Here is a 17,761-nt window from a genome sequence, read left to right as displayed (position 1 = left end):
GCTCACACTAATGATACGTATGTATCATTAACCCCTGAAACCAATGAAATGCATTTATATACATATATATTTATATATCCACACACACGTATATATACATTTATATGTATATGCATATATATATACACACACATATATATTTCAAAAACACATACATGTATATACATGCATATATATATATATATATATATATATATATATATATATATATATACACACACACATACACAAATCTAACATTGCTTTTAGGTATCATATATATATATATATATATATATATATATATATATATATATGTATATAAATACATATATATAAAGACCCGTGGCACCAATGTTTTTGTGTGTGTGTATATATATACCTAAAAGCAATGTTAGATTTGTGTATGTGTGTATATATATATATATATATATATCCTTACATACCAATCGACATTACATTTTTGTTATTCCAAATGCTATCTATCTTTTTTTGAACCATAGTGCCGCACAAAGAATAGGATTGAGATAATCAACTTTTACCTTTTGTCTAATCTAATTTGAATATCCAAACAACAACCTCTAAAAGGATGTGTTTTCTTATCAGTGGCAGAACTCAGAGATAATTTACTTGTCTTCATCAGTCTGCAGCTGAACTTCCAGGTTGAAAGATGTAAGTAGGAAACCTCCCATACGATTTTATGCTTCTGGTATAACAAATTTTATTTTTCCAAAACTAAACTATCTAAATATCTGTTTATATGATTAATATTCTCTATTTCTCTTCCTCTGTTTTGTACCCAAATTGTTTCAAAATGTGTTGATTTTAACCTATTCATCACAATGTTTGCTTACATGCAAGTAGCAAAATTTAAGAATATGGTAACAGTAACGTGTGCATCTAAGGCTGCATTCACACTGCTGTATTAGGGACGTATATACATTGAATATACGTCTCCCACAGACAGCAAAGGGAGCATACGCTGCAGCACAAGTGTGGCTCCATTTCTCATGGAAAAGATAGGACATGTCCTATCTTTTCCCATAGTACGTCGCCGTTCCCCATGTTTCTTTATGGAGAGAAATTTTTAAAACCAATTTTAAAAATTCCAAATATCTAAATTGGAAATTTTTTTTTCATAAGAATGCATTCACATGACCGTATGAAAAAGTAGAGCATGTCCCCTATTTCAGTTCCGTATGCCCTAGAAGTCTATGGGGACGTATAAAATACAGGTTGCATATGTGCTGCATACGGATGAAAAATGTCACATATATACGGGCTCATACGGCACAGAAATATAGGGCTGGAGAAATCATATGTTCGTCTCAATGCAGCCATTTTTCTGAAAGATTTTGCAATTTTCTTCTACATGGATTTCTGCACTCAAGGGGGTGTTCGGTTGCTCATTTGGACCGTTAACCAGATTTAACATTCAACGTCATACAGAATATTTTTGCATGCCCCATGTTAAAGATTCACCAACGAAAAAAAAATTGCACTTTGTCTGAGCAATGCAGCAAATGCCAGAATAATGTGCTCTATAAATCCTAAATCTGGTGCACTCTGCACTATACACAGGTAAATGCATACAGTACAGTGCACTGTAAATGTGGACCTATGTAGCAAAGAATTGTCTCCCAATTTTCAAAAAAATTATTATTATATTGATTGAAGTCTGTCTATGTCACCCAATTACTAACAAAGCAAGTATTCTTTTTATCTCTATCTCCCTCATCCATCTTCTCTCTCTAAAATAACCCACCTCTAAACTAATGTATTTGTTTATTTGCAGATTTTATTGTCTTCTCCAGTCTCCTGTTGCTGTGAGTAAGATTACTTATTGACTTTAATGGTTTTTAGACAAAGCTTATTGTTCTACTTTATCACCCCAAAAAGACAACCCGGAGCCAAAGTTTAGAATAAATGTAAACTGATCTTTGCTTTTGTACTTACAGATTGTCTTTAGAAGTATTGACACGAGCGCTGCAATTCAATACAACGTGCTGTACAGAAAACGGTAAATTTACTTTATTTAATTTAGTAATTTATATATAGTTTAATTAGTTCATTATAAACATAATCCAATATAAATTCAATTTTATTTTATAGGCCTCTGTTTTTTTCAATAATCACAAGGTCATCAACTTACATCTGATTTGTTCACATTGCGTAAGTAACTTTCATTTATTCAAAGTCAATATTTGATATATTGTCATTTATTCAAAGTGAATCTGATAGCTATTAAAGGAAACCCACCACTTCCAATGGTGTTTATAAGTTGCAAATGGCGTGCACCAGCTCAGGGTGAGCTTGTGCCGGCGCTTTTTGGCGTTATGTTTTTAAACCGATATAAAGTGTTTAAACGCTTTATTAATCTTTATATAGGAAGTGGCAGCACCGCACCGTAGTACGTGCGCTGCGCGCACGACCGCTTTGTGCACATGAACAGGAAGTGGTTGCGCGCATGGTGCGCCGAGCACCATCCAGGGTGCGGTGAAGGTACTTGTATATAAAGATTAATAAAGCGTTTAAACGCTTTATATCAGTTCAAAAACATTACGGAAATAAGCACCTGCACAAGATCACCCTGATTATAACTACCATCGGAAGTGGTGGGTTTCCTTTAAACATTTTCTTATGCATTACAGATAATGTAAATACTCTAGTATATGCAGACCCGGGTATTGCACTATTGACTGGATTATAAGTCTAGGGTGGGAAATGCATTGGTTACAGCCTCCACCCAGTATATACCTATCCAGCCAATGCCCCCAATAATATTGCTAGTCAGCCCATACCCCCACAATGCATATAGCCAGCCCCTGCCCCCCCAGTTTATAGCCAGACCCTACCCCCCAGTTTAATGCCAGCCCAGTGGCGTAACTACCGCCGTAGCGGTTTCTATGGGGTCGGTGAGCTTCAGGGGCCCGGGCAGTGGCACAATCACAATGTCTGCAGACTGCGCTGCATTTCCGTACCCGATCCGACCGCCGCCCGGGCCCTGCTATACGGCGCATTAAGGTAAACGATCAATCCCTTGACCCGCCCCCTCTTTATCACACCCGCCCCAGAGTTTCTGACCCATCCAGCCCCACCTCTCCTGCGTCCGACCGCTACGCTGCTCCCACGACTGCCTGGCCGTTACCCCGGTCCCGCGGTCGCCCGGCCGGCACACTGGTCCAGGAGCTGCCTGCTGGTCCTCCACACTGCTTCCGCGGCTGCACGGCCGCCACAATGCTCTCGCGGCCACCTGGCCGGTAGCCTGGTCCCACGGCCAGCACACTGCTCCCGCAGCTGTCCACCCGCCCTTCACACTGCTCCCGCGGCTGCCCGGTCAGCATGATGCTCTCATGGCCGCCTGGCCGGTACCCTGGTCCCGCAGCCTCCCGGCCGGCACACTGGTCCGGGAGCTGTCCGCCGGCCCTCAATGCTGCTCCCACGGCTCACCGCCCTCAACTCTGCTCCCGTGGCCACCCTTCCTCCACACTGCTTCCTCGGCCGCCATGTTGCTGCCGTGGCTGCCCGGCCGGCACACTTCCTAGTCTCGCAGGATAACTGACCCACCCCACTGCACATCAGCCGGTCTGCAAGAAATGTAATTCCCTAAATATGTATGTATAGTTAATGAATGTGTGTATATGCTGTGCGTGTGTATATGCTGTGCGTGTGAATATGCTGTGTGTGTGTATATGCTGTGCGTGTGTATATGTGGTGTGTGTGCTGTGATTGTGTATATGCTGTGTGTGTGTATATGCTGTGCGTGTGTATATGCTGTGCGTGTGAATATGCTGTGTGTGTGTGCTGTGATTGTGTATATGCTGTGTGTGTGTATATGCTGTGCGTGTGTATATGCTGTGCGTGTGAATATGCTGTGTGTGTGTGCTGTGATTGTGTATATGCTGTGTGTGTGTATATGCTGTGCGTGTGTATATGCTGTGCGTGTGTATATGCTGTGCGTGTGAATATGCTGTGTGTGTGTGCTGTGATTGTGTATATGCTGTGTGTGTGTATATGCTGTGCGTGTGTATATGCTGTGCGTGTGAATATGCTGTGTGTGTGTGCTGTGATTGTGTATATGCTGTGTGTGTGTATATGCTGTGCGTGTGTATATGCTGTGCGTGTGTATATGCTGTGCGTGTGAATATGCTGTGTGTGTGTGCTGTGATTGTGTATATGCTGTGTGTGTGTGTATGCTGTGCTTGTGTCTATGCTGTGTGTGTGTATATGCTGTGCGTGTGTGTGTGTATATGCTGTATGTATATATGCTGTGTGTGTGTATGTATATATATATGCTGTGTGTGTATATGCTGCATATACTGAATGTATGATTATAAGCTGTATGTATATGCATTTTGTGTGAATATACTGTATATAGATTCAGTATGTGGGTATATGGTGTTGTTATACTGCATGTTTGTGTATACACATTGGGTGTATACTGTATGTAAAAGAATATGATGTATGTATGCTATATGTATGTATATAAACAGTATGCATGCAACTTTGATGCATATATACTGTATGTATGTACAGTGAGTTTGTATATACTGTATGTATTAGTGTATAAATGTATATAGGAGTACATGAATGTGTGCTTATGAGTGTATACGTATGTATGTGTGGACGAGTATATAAAAGTGAGTGTAGAATGTTATGTTGTGTATTTCAGTGTGTACATGTTAGTAATTGTATAAATGTGTGTGTATGTATGAATATTTTGAAGGGGGGCCCCATGCAAAAATCTGTTATGGAGCCCTGCTTCTCCTAGTTACGCCAGTGAGCCAGCCCCTCCCCCCTAATACATAGCCAGCAGCACAAGCCCACAGTATACAGTTATAAACAGCCAGTCGGCCAGGGCTATTCACACCCTAGTAAAAAAACAAACTCTGTACTCACCGTTTTGAAAACCAACACTCACCGCCCGCAGGTCCTCTGCTTTCTCGCGATGCTCTGGCTGTGTCCCTGCCGCTTCCTGTTATCTTAGTTTGTGCGTGCCTATAGCTGATCACACATTATGATGTCACCAGTAGTAAAAGCACACATAGATAATAACTAAGGCTCCTTAATTTTGATGCTTGCGCTGTTCACCGCTACTCCTCAATGCCTGGATCACCTAGAAAAGGAAATTATAATTAGCAGGCCAGAGTACAGGCACAATGGGGCAGATCTATCAAGCTGTCTGAAAGTCAGAATATTTCGAGTTTCCCATGCCAACCAATCACAGCTCCACTTTAAAATATTCATGAGCACTGGTAAAATGAAAGCTGAGCTGTGATTGGTTGCCATGGTGAACTAGAAAAATTGTGACTTTCAGACAGCTTGATAAATCTGCCCCAGTATGTCATTTGCTCCAGGCTGCTAATTATGAATGCCTCTCGCACCTCTCTCTCCCATGCTTGGAGAGTCAGATGACTCCTGGTGATCCCAGCATTGAGGGCTACCGATGAATAGCGCAGGCTATTAGTGTACACTATGGTAACTGGTAATACTCTTGTATTTGTCAAAATGTGGTGACCGTTTCCCTTACATTATCATATATATACTTATTCATTCTGTATCTGCTTCAGAGTATTAGTGTATTAAATTTTTATTAATTTTTTTTTTAAATTTCATAGCTATATATAATATAATTAGTAGAGATGAGCGAACATGCTCGTCCGAGCTTGATGCTCGGTCGAGCATTAGGGTACTCGAAACTGCTCGTTGCTCGGACGAATACTTTGCCCGCTCGAGAAAATGGCAGCTCCCGCCGTTTTGCTTTTTGGCGGCCAGAAACAGAGCCAATCACAAGCCAGGAGACTCTGCACTCCACCCAGCATGACGTGGTACCCTTACACGTCGATAGCAGTGGTTGGCTGGCCAGATCAGGTGACCCTGGGATAGACTAGCCGCTGGCCGCGCTGCTCGGATCATTCTGTCTCTGGATGCCGCTAGGGAGAGAGCTGCTGCTGGTCAGGGAAAGCGTTAGGGTGTTCTATTAGCTTACTGTTAGGCAGGAGTGATTCTCAAAGAACCCAACAGCCCTTCTTAGGGCTACAATAACGTTCTACTTTTTTTATTTTAATTTGCATCTTTTACCATTTTGTGAGGAATTAGCAGGGGGACTTGCTACCGTTGTGTTTAGCTCTTAGTGGCACACATATCCATAGCAAAGACCGAAGTGGGAAAATTCAGTAGGGGTTGGATTTCTATTAGGCAATAACTCAGTGTCATCTCATCTGGCATAGTAGTGTGCTTCCTTTGATACTTGGCTAGAAAATAGCCATAGGAGAATACAAATAGCTTCTTGAAGCCTACAGTAGCGTTCTATATATTTGATTTCTGGTTGATCTGCTGGTGGCTGTAGTTTCTGCAGTGCATGTACTTGCCAATTCTGAGCAATTTGTGGAGAGACTTGCGACCGCTGTGTTCTGCGCTTAGTGGCGCACATATCCATAGCAAAGGCTGAAGTGGGAAAATTCAGTAGGGGTTGGATTTCTATTAGGCAATAACTCAGTGTCATCTCATCTGGCATAGTACTGTGCTTCCTTTGATACTTGGCTAGAAAATAGCCATAGGAGAATACAAATAGCTTCTTGAAGCCTACAGTAGCGTTCTATATATTTGATTTCTGGTTGATCTGCTGGTGGCTGTAGTTTCTGCAGTGCATGTACTTGCCAATTCTGAGCAATTTGTAGTGAGACTTGCGACCGCTGTGTTCTGCGCTTAGTGGCGCACATATCCATAGCAAAGGCTGAAGTGGGAAAATTCAGTAGGGGTTGGATTTCTATTAGGCAATAACTCAGTGTCATCTCATCTGGCATAGTAGTGTGCTTCCTTTGATACTTGGCTAGAAAATAGCCATAGGAGAATACAAATAGCTTCTTGAAGCCTACAGTAGCGTTCTATATATTTGATTTCTGGTTGATCTGCTGGTGGCTGTAGTTTCTGCAGTGCATGTACTTGCCAATTCTGAGCAATTTGTAGTGAGACTTGCGACCGCTGTGTTCTGCGCTTAGTGGCGCACATATCCATAGCAAAGGCTGAAGTGGGAAAATTCAGTAGGGGTTGGATTTCTATTAGGCAATAACTCAGTGTCATCTCATCTGGCATAGTAGTGTGCTTCCTTTGATACTTGGCTAGAAAATAGCCATAGGAGAATACAAATAGCTTCTTGAAGCCTACAGTAGCGTTCTATATATTTGATTTCTGGTTGATCTGCTGGTGGCTGTACTTTCTGCAGTGCATGTACTTGCCAATTCTGAGCAATTTGTAGTGAGACTTGCGACCGCTGTGTTCTGCGCTTAGTGGCGCACATATCCATAGCAAAGGCTGAAGTGGGAAAATTCAGTAGGGGTTGGATTTCTATTAGGCAATAACTCAGTGTCATCTCATCTGGCATAGTAGTGTGCTTCCTTTGATACTTGGCTAGAAAATAGCCATAGGAGAATACAAATAGCTTCTTGAAGCCTACAGTAGCGTTCTATATATTTGATTTCTGGTTGATCTGCTGGTGGCTGTAGTTTCTGCAGTGCATGTACTTGCCAATTCTGAGCAATTTGTAGTGAGACTTGCGACCGCTGTGTTCTGCGCTTAGTGGCGCACATATCCATAGCAAAGGCTGAAGTGGGAAAATTCAGTAGGGGTTGGATTTCTATTAGGCAATAACTCAGTGTCATCTCATCTGGCATAGTAGTGTGCTTCCTTTGATACTTGGCTAGAAAATAGCCATAGGAGAATACAAATAGCTTCTTGAAGCCTACAGTAGCGTTCTATATATTTGATTTCTGGTTGATCTGCTGGTGGCTGTAGTTTCTGCAGTGCATGTACTTGCCAATTCTGAGCAATTTGTAGTGAGACTTGCGACCGCTGTGTTCTGCGCTTAGTGGCGCACATATCCATAGCAAAGGCTGAAGTGGCAAAATTCAGTAGGGGTTGGATTTCTATTAGGCAATAACTCAGTGTCATCTCATCTGGCATAGTAGTGTGCTTCCTTTGATACTTGGCTAGAAAATAGCCATAGGAGAATACAAATAGCTTCTTGAAGCCTACAGTAGCATTCTATATATTTGATTTCTGGTTGATCTGCTGGTGGCTGTAGTTTCTGCAGTGCATGTACTTGCCAATTCTGAGCAATTTGTAGTGAGACTTGCGACCGCTGTGTTCTGCGCTTAGTGGCGCACATATCCATAGCAAAGGCTGAAGTGGGAAAATTCAGTAGGGGTTGGATTTCTATTAGGCAATAACTCAGTGTCATCTCATCTGGCATAGTAGTGTGCTTCCTTTGATACTTGGCTAGAAAATAGCCATAGGAGAATACAAATAGCTTCTTGAAGCCTACAGTAGCGTTCTATATATTTGATTTCTGGTTGATCTGCTGGTGGCTGTAGTTTCTGCAGTGCATGTACTTGCCAATTCTGAGCAATTTGTAGTGAGACTTGCGACCGCTGTGTTCTGCGCTTAGTGGCGCACATATCCATAGCAAAGGCTGAAGTGGCAAAATTCAGTAGGGGTTGGATTTCTATTAGGCAATAACTCAGTGTCATCTCATCTGGCATAGTAGTGTGCTTCCTTTGATACTTGGCTAGAAAATAGCCATAGGAGAATACAAATAGCTTCTTGAAGCCTACAGTAGCATTCTATATATTTGATTTCTGGTTGATCTGCTGGTGGCTGTAGTTTCTGCAGTGCATGTACTTGCCAATTCTGAGCAATTTGTAGTGAGACTTGCGACCGCTGTGTTCTGCGCTTAGTGGCGCACATATCCATAGCAAAGGCTGAAGTGGCAAAATTCAGTAGGGGTTGGATTTCTATTAGGCAATAACTCAGTGTCATCTCATCTGGCATAGTAGTGTGCTTCCTTTGATACTTGGCTAGAAAATAGCCATAGCAATAGGATAGGATTGTTTGGTTCTAAAAACTCAAAAAAAAACAAAAAACACAAAAAAAAACAAAAAACACAAAAAAAACACACAAAAAAAAAAAAAAAAGTAAAAAAAAAAAAAAAGTTATAACTCTCATTTTAAAAATGTTTAACCCCAGGGCTAGGGGTAGAGGACGAGGGCGGGGACGTGGGCGTCCAACTACTGCAGGGGTCAGAGGCCGTGGTCCTGGGCGGGGTGAGACACCACCTGCTGATGAGGGAGCAGGGGAACGCCGCAGAGCTACACTCCCTAGGTTCATGTCTGAAGTTACTGGGACTCGTGGTAGAGCACTGTTGAGGCCAGAACAGTGCGAACAGGTGATGTCGTGGATTGCTGACAATGCTTCGAGCAATTTGTCCACCACCAGTCAGTCTTCCACGCAGTCCACCCATGTCACCGAAATCCCCACTCCTCCAGCTCCTGCACCTCAGCCTCCTCCCCCCCAGTCTGCCCCCTCCCAGGAAAATTTGCCATTTGAACCGGCATACTCTGAGGAACTGTTTTCTGGACCCTTCCCACAGTCACAAACCACTTGTCCGGTTGCTGCTGAGCAATTTTCCGATGCCCAGGTTTTCCACCAGTCACAGTCTGTGGGTGATGATGACCTTCTTGACGTAGTGGAAGTGTGTAAAGAGGTGTCCGACGATGAGGAGACACGGTTGTCAGACAGTGGGGAAGTTGTTGTCAGGGCAGGAAGTCCGAGGGGGGAGCAGACTGAGGGATCGGAGGATGATGAGGTGACAGACCCAAGCTGGGTTGAGAGGCCGGGTGAACACAGTGCTTCTGAGACGGAGGAGAGTCCTCGACCTGAACAGGTTGGAAGAGGCAGTGGTGGGGCCAGACGGAGAGGCAGGGCCAGAGCTGGTGCATCAGCGCCACTGTCAACTAGTGAAGCTCCCGTGGTGAGGGCTCTTGCGGCGAGGGCTAGATCTTCAGAAGTGTGGAGGTTCTTTAAGGAAACACCGGATGACCGACGGACTGTGGTGTGCAACATTTGCCAAACCAGGCTCAGCAGGGGTTCCACCACTACTAGCTTAACTACCACCAGTATGCGCAGGCATATGAATGCTAAGCACCCCACTCAGTGGCAACAAGCCCGTTCACCTCCGGCCGTGCACACCACTGCTCCTTCCCCTGTGTCAGCTGCTAGTCAGCCCCCTGCCCAGGACCCTGGCCCAAAAACCCCATCGTCGCCTCCACGATCCTCCACAGCATCCACCAGCGTTCAGCTCTCCATACCCCAGACGCTGGAGCGGAAACGCAAATATAGTGCAACCCACCCGCACGCCCAAGCCCTTAATGTGCACATCTCCAGATTGCTTAGCCTGGAGATGCTGCCCTATAGGCTAGTAGAGACCGAGGCCTTTCGCAACCTCATGGCGGCGGCCGCCCCTCGGTATTCGGTCCCCAGCCGCCACTACTTTTCCCGATGTGCCGTCCCAGCCCTGCACCAGCACGTGTCAGACAACATCATCCGTGCCCTGACCAACGCCGTTTCTGACAAGGTCCACCTGACCACGGACACGTGGACGAGTGCTGCCGGGCAGGGCCACTATATATCGCTGACGGCACATTGGGTTAACTTGGTGGAGGCTGGGACCGAGACTGACCCTGGGGCTGCTCATATACTGCCGACGCCGAGGATTGCGGGGCCTACCTCGGTCCAGGTGTTTCAGGCCTACTATGCCTCCTCCTCCTCCCACCCCTCCTCCACCTCCTCCTCCGAACTACCATCCGTGGGCACGGCGCCATCAGTCGGTAGCTCTAGGCACAGCAGCAGTGCCGTCGCTAAGCGACAGCAGGCGGTGCTCAAACTGCTGAGCCTAGGCGACAAAAGGCACACCGCCCAAGAGCTATTACAGGGCATCACGGCGCAGACTGATCTGTGGCTGGCACCGCTGAACCTCAAGCCGGGAATGGTTGTGTGTGACAACGGCCGTAACCTGGTGGCGGCTCTGCAACTCGGCAGACTGACACATGTGCCATGCCTGGCCCATGTGTTAAATCTGATAGTGCAGCGTTTCCTCAAGACATACCCCAATCTGTCTGATTTGCTCACGAAGGTGCGCCGCATCTGTGCGCATTTCAGGAAGTCCAGCCCAGATGCTGCCACTCTCAGGGCAGCGCAGCGCCGCCTCCAACTGCCCGCTCACCGACTGTTGTGCGACGTGCCCACGAGGTGGAATTCAACACTGACCATGTTATCCAGAGTTTACCAGCAGCGCAGAGCGATTGTAGACTGCCAGATGTCAACTTCCACCAGAACTGGTAGTCAGGTCAGTCAGCTTCCTCAAGTCTACAATGAGGAGTGGACGTGGATGTCTGATATCTGTCAGGTGCTGAGTAACTTTGAGGAGTCAACACAGATGGTCAGTGGCGATGCCGCCATCATCAGCCTCACCATCCCGCTGCTTGGCCTGTTGAAAAACTCTCTGGTCAGCATGAAGTCGGAAGCTTTGCGCTCGTCACAAGAGACGGGGGAAGAATATTCCCTTGTTGATAGCCAAAGCACCCTGAGGTCTGTTTCTCAGCGCATATCGGAGGAGGTGGAGGTGGAGGAGGATGAGGAGGAAGAGGAGGAGAATGTTGGCGAGACACAAGAGGGGACCATTGTTGAGTCCTTCACTGTTCAGCGTGTATGGGCAGAAGAAGAGGAGTTGGAGGAGTTGGAGGAGGAGGAAATGGACAGTCAGGCCAGTGAGGGGAGTGAATTCTTACGCGTTGGTACTCTGGCGCATATGGCAGATTTCATGCTAGGCTGCCTATCCCGTGACCCTCGCGTTCAAAGAATTTATTCCAGCACCGATTACTGGGTGTTCACTCTCCTGGACCCACGGTACAAGCAAAATCTTGCCACTCTCATCCCTGCAGAGGAAAGGAGTGTGAGAATGCATGAATACCAGCAGGCCCTGGTGCACAAGCTGAAACAGTATTTCCCTTCTGACAGCGCTAGCGGCAGAGTGCGTAGTTCTGCGGGACAAGTAGCGAGGGAGAGTAGGCGAGCAGGCAGCTTGTCCAGCACTGGCAAGGGTACGCTTTACAAGGCTTTTGCCAGCTTTATGTCACCCCAGCAAGACACTGTCACCTGTCCCCAGTCTCGGCAGAGTAGGGCTGATCTTTACAGAAAGATGGTGAGGGAGTACGTAGCTGACCATACCATCGTCCTAAATGATCACACAGCTCCCTACAACTACTGGGTTTCAAAGCTGGACATGTGGCACGAACTGGCGCTGTACGCCTTGGAGGTTCTTGCCTGCCCTGCCGCTAGCGTCTTGTCCGAGCGGGTTTTCAGTGCAGCTGGTGGCATCATCACCGATAAGCGTACACGCCTGTCGACTGACAGCGCTGACAGGCTGACGCTTATTAAAATGAATAAAGGCTGGATTTCTCAGAATTTCCAATCTCCACCAGGTGAAGGAAGCTCAACCTGAATAATTGATCCACTCCTCCTCCTCCTCCTCATTTTCCTCCTTCTCCTCCTCTTTGTACAGTAAAGCAGAGGAAAATGGCTATTTTTTGACAGGGCCCACTGGCTCTTGCTATACTTCATGCATTTAATTTTTCTGGAGGGCCACCTACCCGGTCCTCTGTTTGAAACAATTTTTGTGAGTGCCACATACAGGCACTCAATCTATTCCATTTTTCTGGAGGGCCACCTACCCGGTCCTCTGGTTTGAACAATTTTTGGGACTGCCACATACAGGCACTCAATCTATTCCATTTTACTGGAGGGCCACCTACCTGCTCCTCTGGTTTGAAGAATTTTTGGGACTGCCACATACAGGCACTCAATCTATTCCATTTTACTGGAGGGCCACCTACCTGCTCCTCTGGTTTGAAACATTTTTGGGACTGCCACATACAGGCACTCAATCTATCCCATTTTACTGGAGGGCCACCTACCTGCTCCTCTGGTTTGAACAATTTTTGGGACTGCCACATACAGGCACTCAATCTATTCCATTTTACTGGAGGGCCACCTACCTGCTCCTCTGGTTTGAAACATTTTTGGGACTGCCACATACAGGCACTCAATCTATCCCATTTTACTGGAGGGCCACCTACCTGCTCCTCTGGTTTGAAACATTTTTGGGACTGCCACATACAGGCACTCAATCTATCCCATTTTACTGGAGGGCCACCTACCTGCTCCTCTGGTTTGAAACATTTTTGGGACTGCCACATACAGGCACTCAATCTATTCCATTTTACTGCAGGGCCACCTACCTGCTCCTCTGGTTTGAACAATTTTTGGGACTGCCACATACAGGCACTCAATCTATTCCATTTTACTGGAGGGCCACCTACCTGCTCCTCTGGTTTGAAGAATTTTTGGGACTGCCACATACAGGCACTCAATCTATTCCATTTTACTGGAGGGCCACCTACCTGCTCCTCTGGTTTGAAACATTTTTGGGACTGCCACATACAGGCACTCAATCTATCCCATTTTACTGGAGGGCCACCTACCTGCTCCTCTGGTTTGAACAATTTTTGGGACTGCCACATACAGGCACTCAATCTATTCCATTTTACTGGAGGGCCACCTACCTGCTCCTCTGGTTTGAAACATTTTTGGGACTGCCACATACAGGCACTCAATCTATCCCATTTTACTGGAGGGCCACCTACCTGCTCCTCTGGTTTGAAACATTTTTGGGACTGCCACATACAGGCACTCAATCTATCCCATTTTACTGGAGGGCCACCTACCTGCTCCTCTGGTTTGAACAATTTTTGGGACTGCCACATACAGGCACTCAATCTATCCCATTTTACTGGAGGGCCACCTACCTGCTCCTCTGGTTTGAAAAATGTTTGGGACTGCCACATACAGGCACTATCCAAATTAAATTGTCTCCATAGCAGCCTCCACACGTTGTCTCCATTCCTACCTCCAAAAGTCGTCCATATAGCTGCCTCCATACATCGTCCCTTTATCAAACGAGGTGTGTCAGGCAGAAATTTGGGTTGTTTTCATGGATTCCACATCAAAGTTGTTAACTTTGTCGCCACCCTGCTGTGTTATCCACAAAATATACTGGCAAACTTTTACCATTTAGGGATATTATTTCAGCGCTTCTTGCGCATCTGTTTACATTCCCCTCACCCGCCATATCCTAAACTTATAAGAACGCTACTACACTTGATCTTATACAAAAGTGCTGTTTGGGGAGTAGCCTAGAGACAGGGGCTTGGATTTGCGAAAGCTCGCCTGGCAGCGGAGCGCCAGCTCCATGCGCATCATGCGCTTCTTGCGCATCTGTTTACATTCCCCTCACCCGGCATATCCTAAACTTATAAGAACGCTACTACACTTGATCTTATACAAAAGGTTCTTAGAAGTGCTGTTTGGGGAGTAGCCTAGAGACAGGGGCTTGGATTGGCGAAAGCTCGCCTGGCAGCGGAGCGCCAGCTCCATGCCAAGATCCAACTAACATAGTTTTAACTGCAGCACCTTTAATCTACTACTAGTTCACTGCCTCCATACATGGTCCCCTTATCAAACGAGCTGTGTCAGGCAGAATTTTGGGTTGTTTTCATGGCTTCCATGTTAACTTTGTCGCCACCCTGCTGTGTAATCCACAAAATATACTGGCAAACTTTTATCATGTACCGATATTATTTGAGCACTTCTTGCTCACCTCCTTTGGTTCCTCTCTGCCACCCATTGGTTTGAAGCCTGAGTCCATTTAGGGTATGTCGCCATGACACTCTCTAGCCTGCTGCCGCTGCCTCTGCATGCCGTCCCCTATAGTGTCAGGGTCAATTATTGCATGTTTTAGATGCTATCTAGCTTCATTCTGTCACTCTGTCATGGCCATGCTGTTGCCCATAATTTTGGCATAATGGTGCGATTAGGCAGCCTCAGAGGCATCCATGCATGCTGCCCCTGCTGTTTCCTGTCCATTTCCGTGGTGTTTCCATCCTTTTCTGAGGTTCCCAGGTGTTTGGCCAAGCTTCCCTGTGCAGAGCCTTGGTCCCCTTGAAAAATGCTCGAGTCTCCCATTGACTTCAATGGGGTTCGTTATTCGAGACGAGCACTCGAGCATCGGGAAAAGTTCGTCTCGAATAACGAGTACCCGAGCATTTTAGTGTTCGCTCATCTCTAATAATTAGTTTATCAAATCTCTTTTTTAGAATACAATACTGTCTTTCTAAGAAAATATGCCGTCTTGCCTTGTGAACCACTGCCTTAACAAGTCTGGGAAAAAGGCTTCAAGTGAAAATATCATGATACATAAATTTCCAAGTGATCGTGAAAGAGTTAAATTGTGGCTTCTACAAACAGGCCAAATTTTTCAAAATGTAGAGAGTATGGCTGACAAAATATGTCATGGAAGTAAGCAAAATAAATATGCACTGTGCTCATTGCACTTTGAAAAAGACTGTTATTTAGTCACATCAACCGGTCGAGTCCTGAAAAAGGATGCCCTTCCAACCCTGTTTCCGCGAGTTCCAGAAGGAGAATCGGTGATTGCGGAAAGTCTAAAGAAGGACAGAAAACGAAATAGAAAAAGACCTTTAGAGTTGACTAGAACAAAGGCAAATGCAGTTCCATCCACTTCATTAGAAGAACCTGGGGTTCAAGAATGTGTCTTAGACAAACAGATGCATAGTGTTGGTACACAAACTGACTACACTTTGCTAAATTCAGAATTGGTTTTTGTACGTGATGAATTATTGCCCACTGCAATGGGCAGTGCTATATCTTCCACAGACATGTACTCAGCAAATCCAATGGCCTCCACCCCCATGTCGAGCAAATCGAGACAAATATTATATTCCATTACAGAGTTCACCTCACCATTGAAAAAAAAAGCCCATATTGAGACAGAAGACTTAGAAAGCCATGCTTTTTCAATGGAAGGTATAGGACCGCTTTCACCAATTGATTGTGATGCAGAAAAACAACCTGAATGCCCGACAGCAGAGTCTTCGTTTTCTGCAATAACATTGAATCATAAAGAAACAAGTTTTGTTCCTGAAAAACCGAGTATGGATTCTTCAGAGTTATTTGACTACCTCACACTTTTTCCTGAAAATCCACCTCCCACGGTTACATTCTCAAGTGAAAGGGAAATAGTAAACGATCGCAAGCTTATTATTTTTGAAAGTTGCTTGGACAATGTGCTAATGAAGGTACATTGTCAATTTGATCCAAATTGCAAAAACAGAGTAAAAACTATAAAAAAAACATTTCAAGGATCCTTTTTCAGAGTTACCGGTCAATGTTTTGGAGGACACAAATTTCACATTTTAGAATCCCAGCCAAAAATTAAAAACTATGCCTCTGGGAACCTTCTACTCGCAGCCTCGATACTATTTAGTGGACTGAACTTTCAAAAGGTTGCAGAACTATTTGAGATTTTTGGATTGGTTGGAATATCTCAGACGTCCTACTACAGATACCAAACTAAGTTTTTATTTCCTGTTATTGATTATGCATGGAAAGAAAATCAAAAGATAAATCAAGACAAAATAAGTAAAAAAGGTCTGTGTGTTGCAGGAGATGGGCAGTGTGACAGCCCTGGACACAGTGCCAAATACTGTGTGTACACAATTCTTGACACAATCACAGGTAAAATTTTAGATTTCGAAGTAGTGCAACGTTCACAGTGCAATTCTTCAGTAGCAATGGAGAAATTCGGCTTTGAGATTTGCATTAATCGACTAATAGAAAAAGGCTTCAAGATACGTATCTTTGCATCTGATAGACATGTCGGAATTAGAAAGAAATTAAAAGAAGATTATGAAACAATAAATCATCAGTTCGATATCTGGCACTATGCCAAGTCGCTGAAAAAAAAAATTACTTCTGCCAGCAAATTAAGACTTTGTAAAGAACTCGTGCCTTGGGTTGATAAGATCATCTTACATTTTTGGTGGTGTGTACAGAATTGTGAAAGAAATCCAAATCTTTTGCAGGAAAAATGGTCGTCTGTCCTAAACCATGTTGTGAATATACATGAATGGGAAGGAAATCTTTATTCAAAGTGTGGTCATGCACCATTGAATCCTGAGGACCATGATTTGTTTTGGTTGAAGCAAGGATTCCCACCATACAAAAATTTGGAAAGGATTGTAAAAAATGAACAATTGATCAAAGAACTTCCAAATCTCGTACATAACTGCCACACAGGAAGACTTGAAAACTTTCACAGTCTTGCATTAAAGTACAGATCAAAAAGAATACATTTTGGAATAGACTCGATGGAGGCACGCACAAAATTAGCAGCTTTAACACACAACAACAATGTTGGTAGGCCTCAAGCTGTTGTTCAATTTGAGAAAAAAACTTCTCAAAAAATCGGCACCAAAAGAACAACACTTGTAATACCTAAGGGGAAATCTCGGTGGTTTATACGTGATGTGTACGAAAAGGTCAGTGTGGATTACCTTGAGGACTTATCAATAAACGTATTACAACTGGCTCGAGGGGAATTAAACACGGATTGGACCTCCAGGGCTCCCACTTTGCCGCCGAATTTAGCTAATAAAGAGCGCCCAAACAAGGAGGAAATCCAACGACATAGACTGATTAGATTCAGATGCTCATCAGAACCTTTCTTGGCTAACCTTAGCTAATATTTGGGTTACTAGTTCATACCTTATGAGTGTGTTAAACACGTCAGTTTTACACTACATAACATGTTTAACAGTGAGGTAAATAAAAAAAGTTGTAGACATTGTTGAAATTTAAAAAAAAATGTTATTTTGCAAGAATTTTTTTGTTTATAATAAGTTCAAGAACATTAAAATTTTCACAAAGCTTGGTTGTATGATTTGTTTTACTTGTTTTTATCACACTTCAAACTAAAGTGAAGTTAAACCTCAGTGTTATAATATATCTCTTCACCATTTTGGAGAATGTT

General features: G+C 44.4%; 1 protein-coding gene across 1 annotated transcript; it reads left to right on the top strand.

Moving 5' to 3' along the window:
- Window positions 1–564: 564 nt before the first annotated feature.
- Window positions 565–17,474, top strand: LOC140069970 (uncharacterized). Its single transcript, XM_072116299.1, has 5 exons — window positions 565–651; window positions 1,775–1,805; window positions 1,938–1,999; window positions 2,092–2,151; window positions 15,027–17,474. Exon 5 carries the CDS (start codon window positions 15,054–15,056, stop codon window positions 17,472–17,474), a length of 2,421 nt encoding a protein of 806 aa, XP_071972400.1. The 5' UTR covers window positions 565–651; window positions 1,775–1,805; window positions 1,938–1,999; window positions 2,092–2,151; window positions 15,027–15,053.
- Window positions 17,475–17,761: the final 287 nt, after the last annotated feature.

Source organism: Engystomops pustulosus, chromosome 7 (assembly GCF_040894005.1).
Source record: "Engystomops pustulosus chromosome 7, aEngPut4.maternal, whole genome shotgun sequence".
Classification (NCBI taxonomy): domain Eukaryota; kingdom Metazoa; phylum Chordata; class Amphibia; order Anura; family Leptodactylidae; genus Engystomops; species Engystomops pustulosus.
This window is presented reverse-complemented; position numbering and strand designations above follow the sequence as displayed.

What these genes read in the sequence shown, in the direction of transcription:
- LOC140069970 (XM_072116299.1), top strand. Translation starts at nt 15,054, where the DNA reads ATGCCGTCTTGCCTTGTGAACCACTGCCTTAACAAGTCTGGGAAAAAG.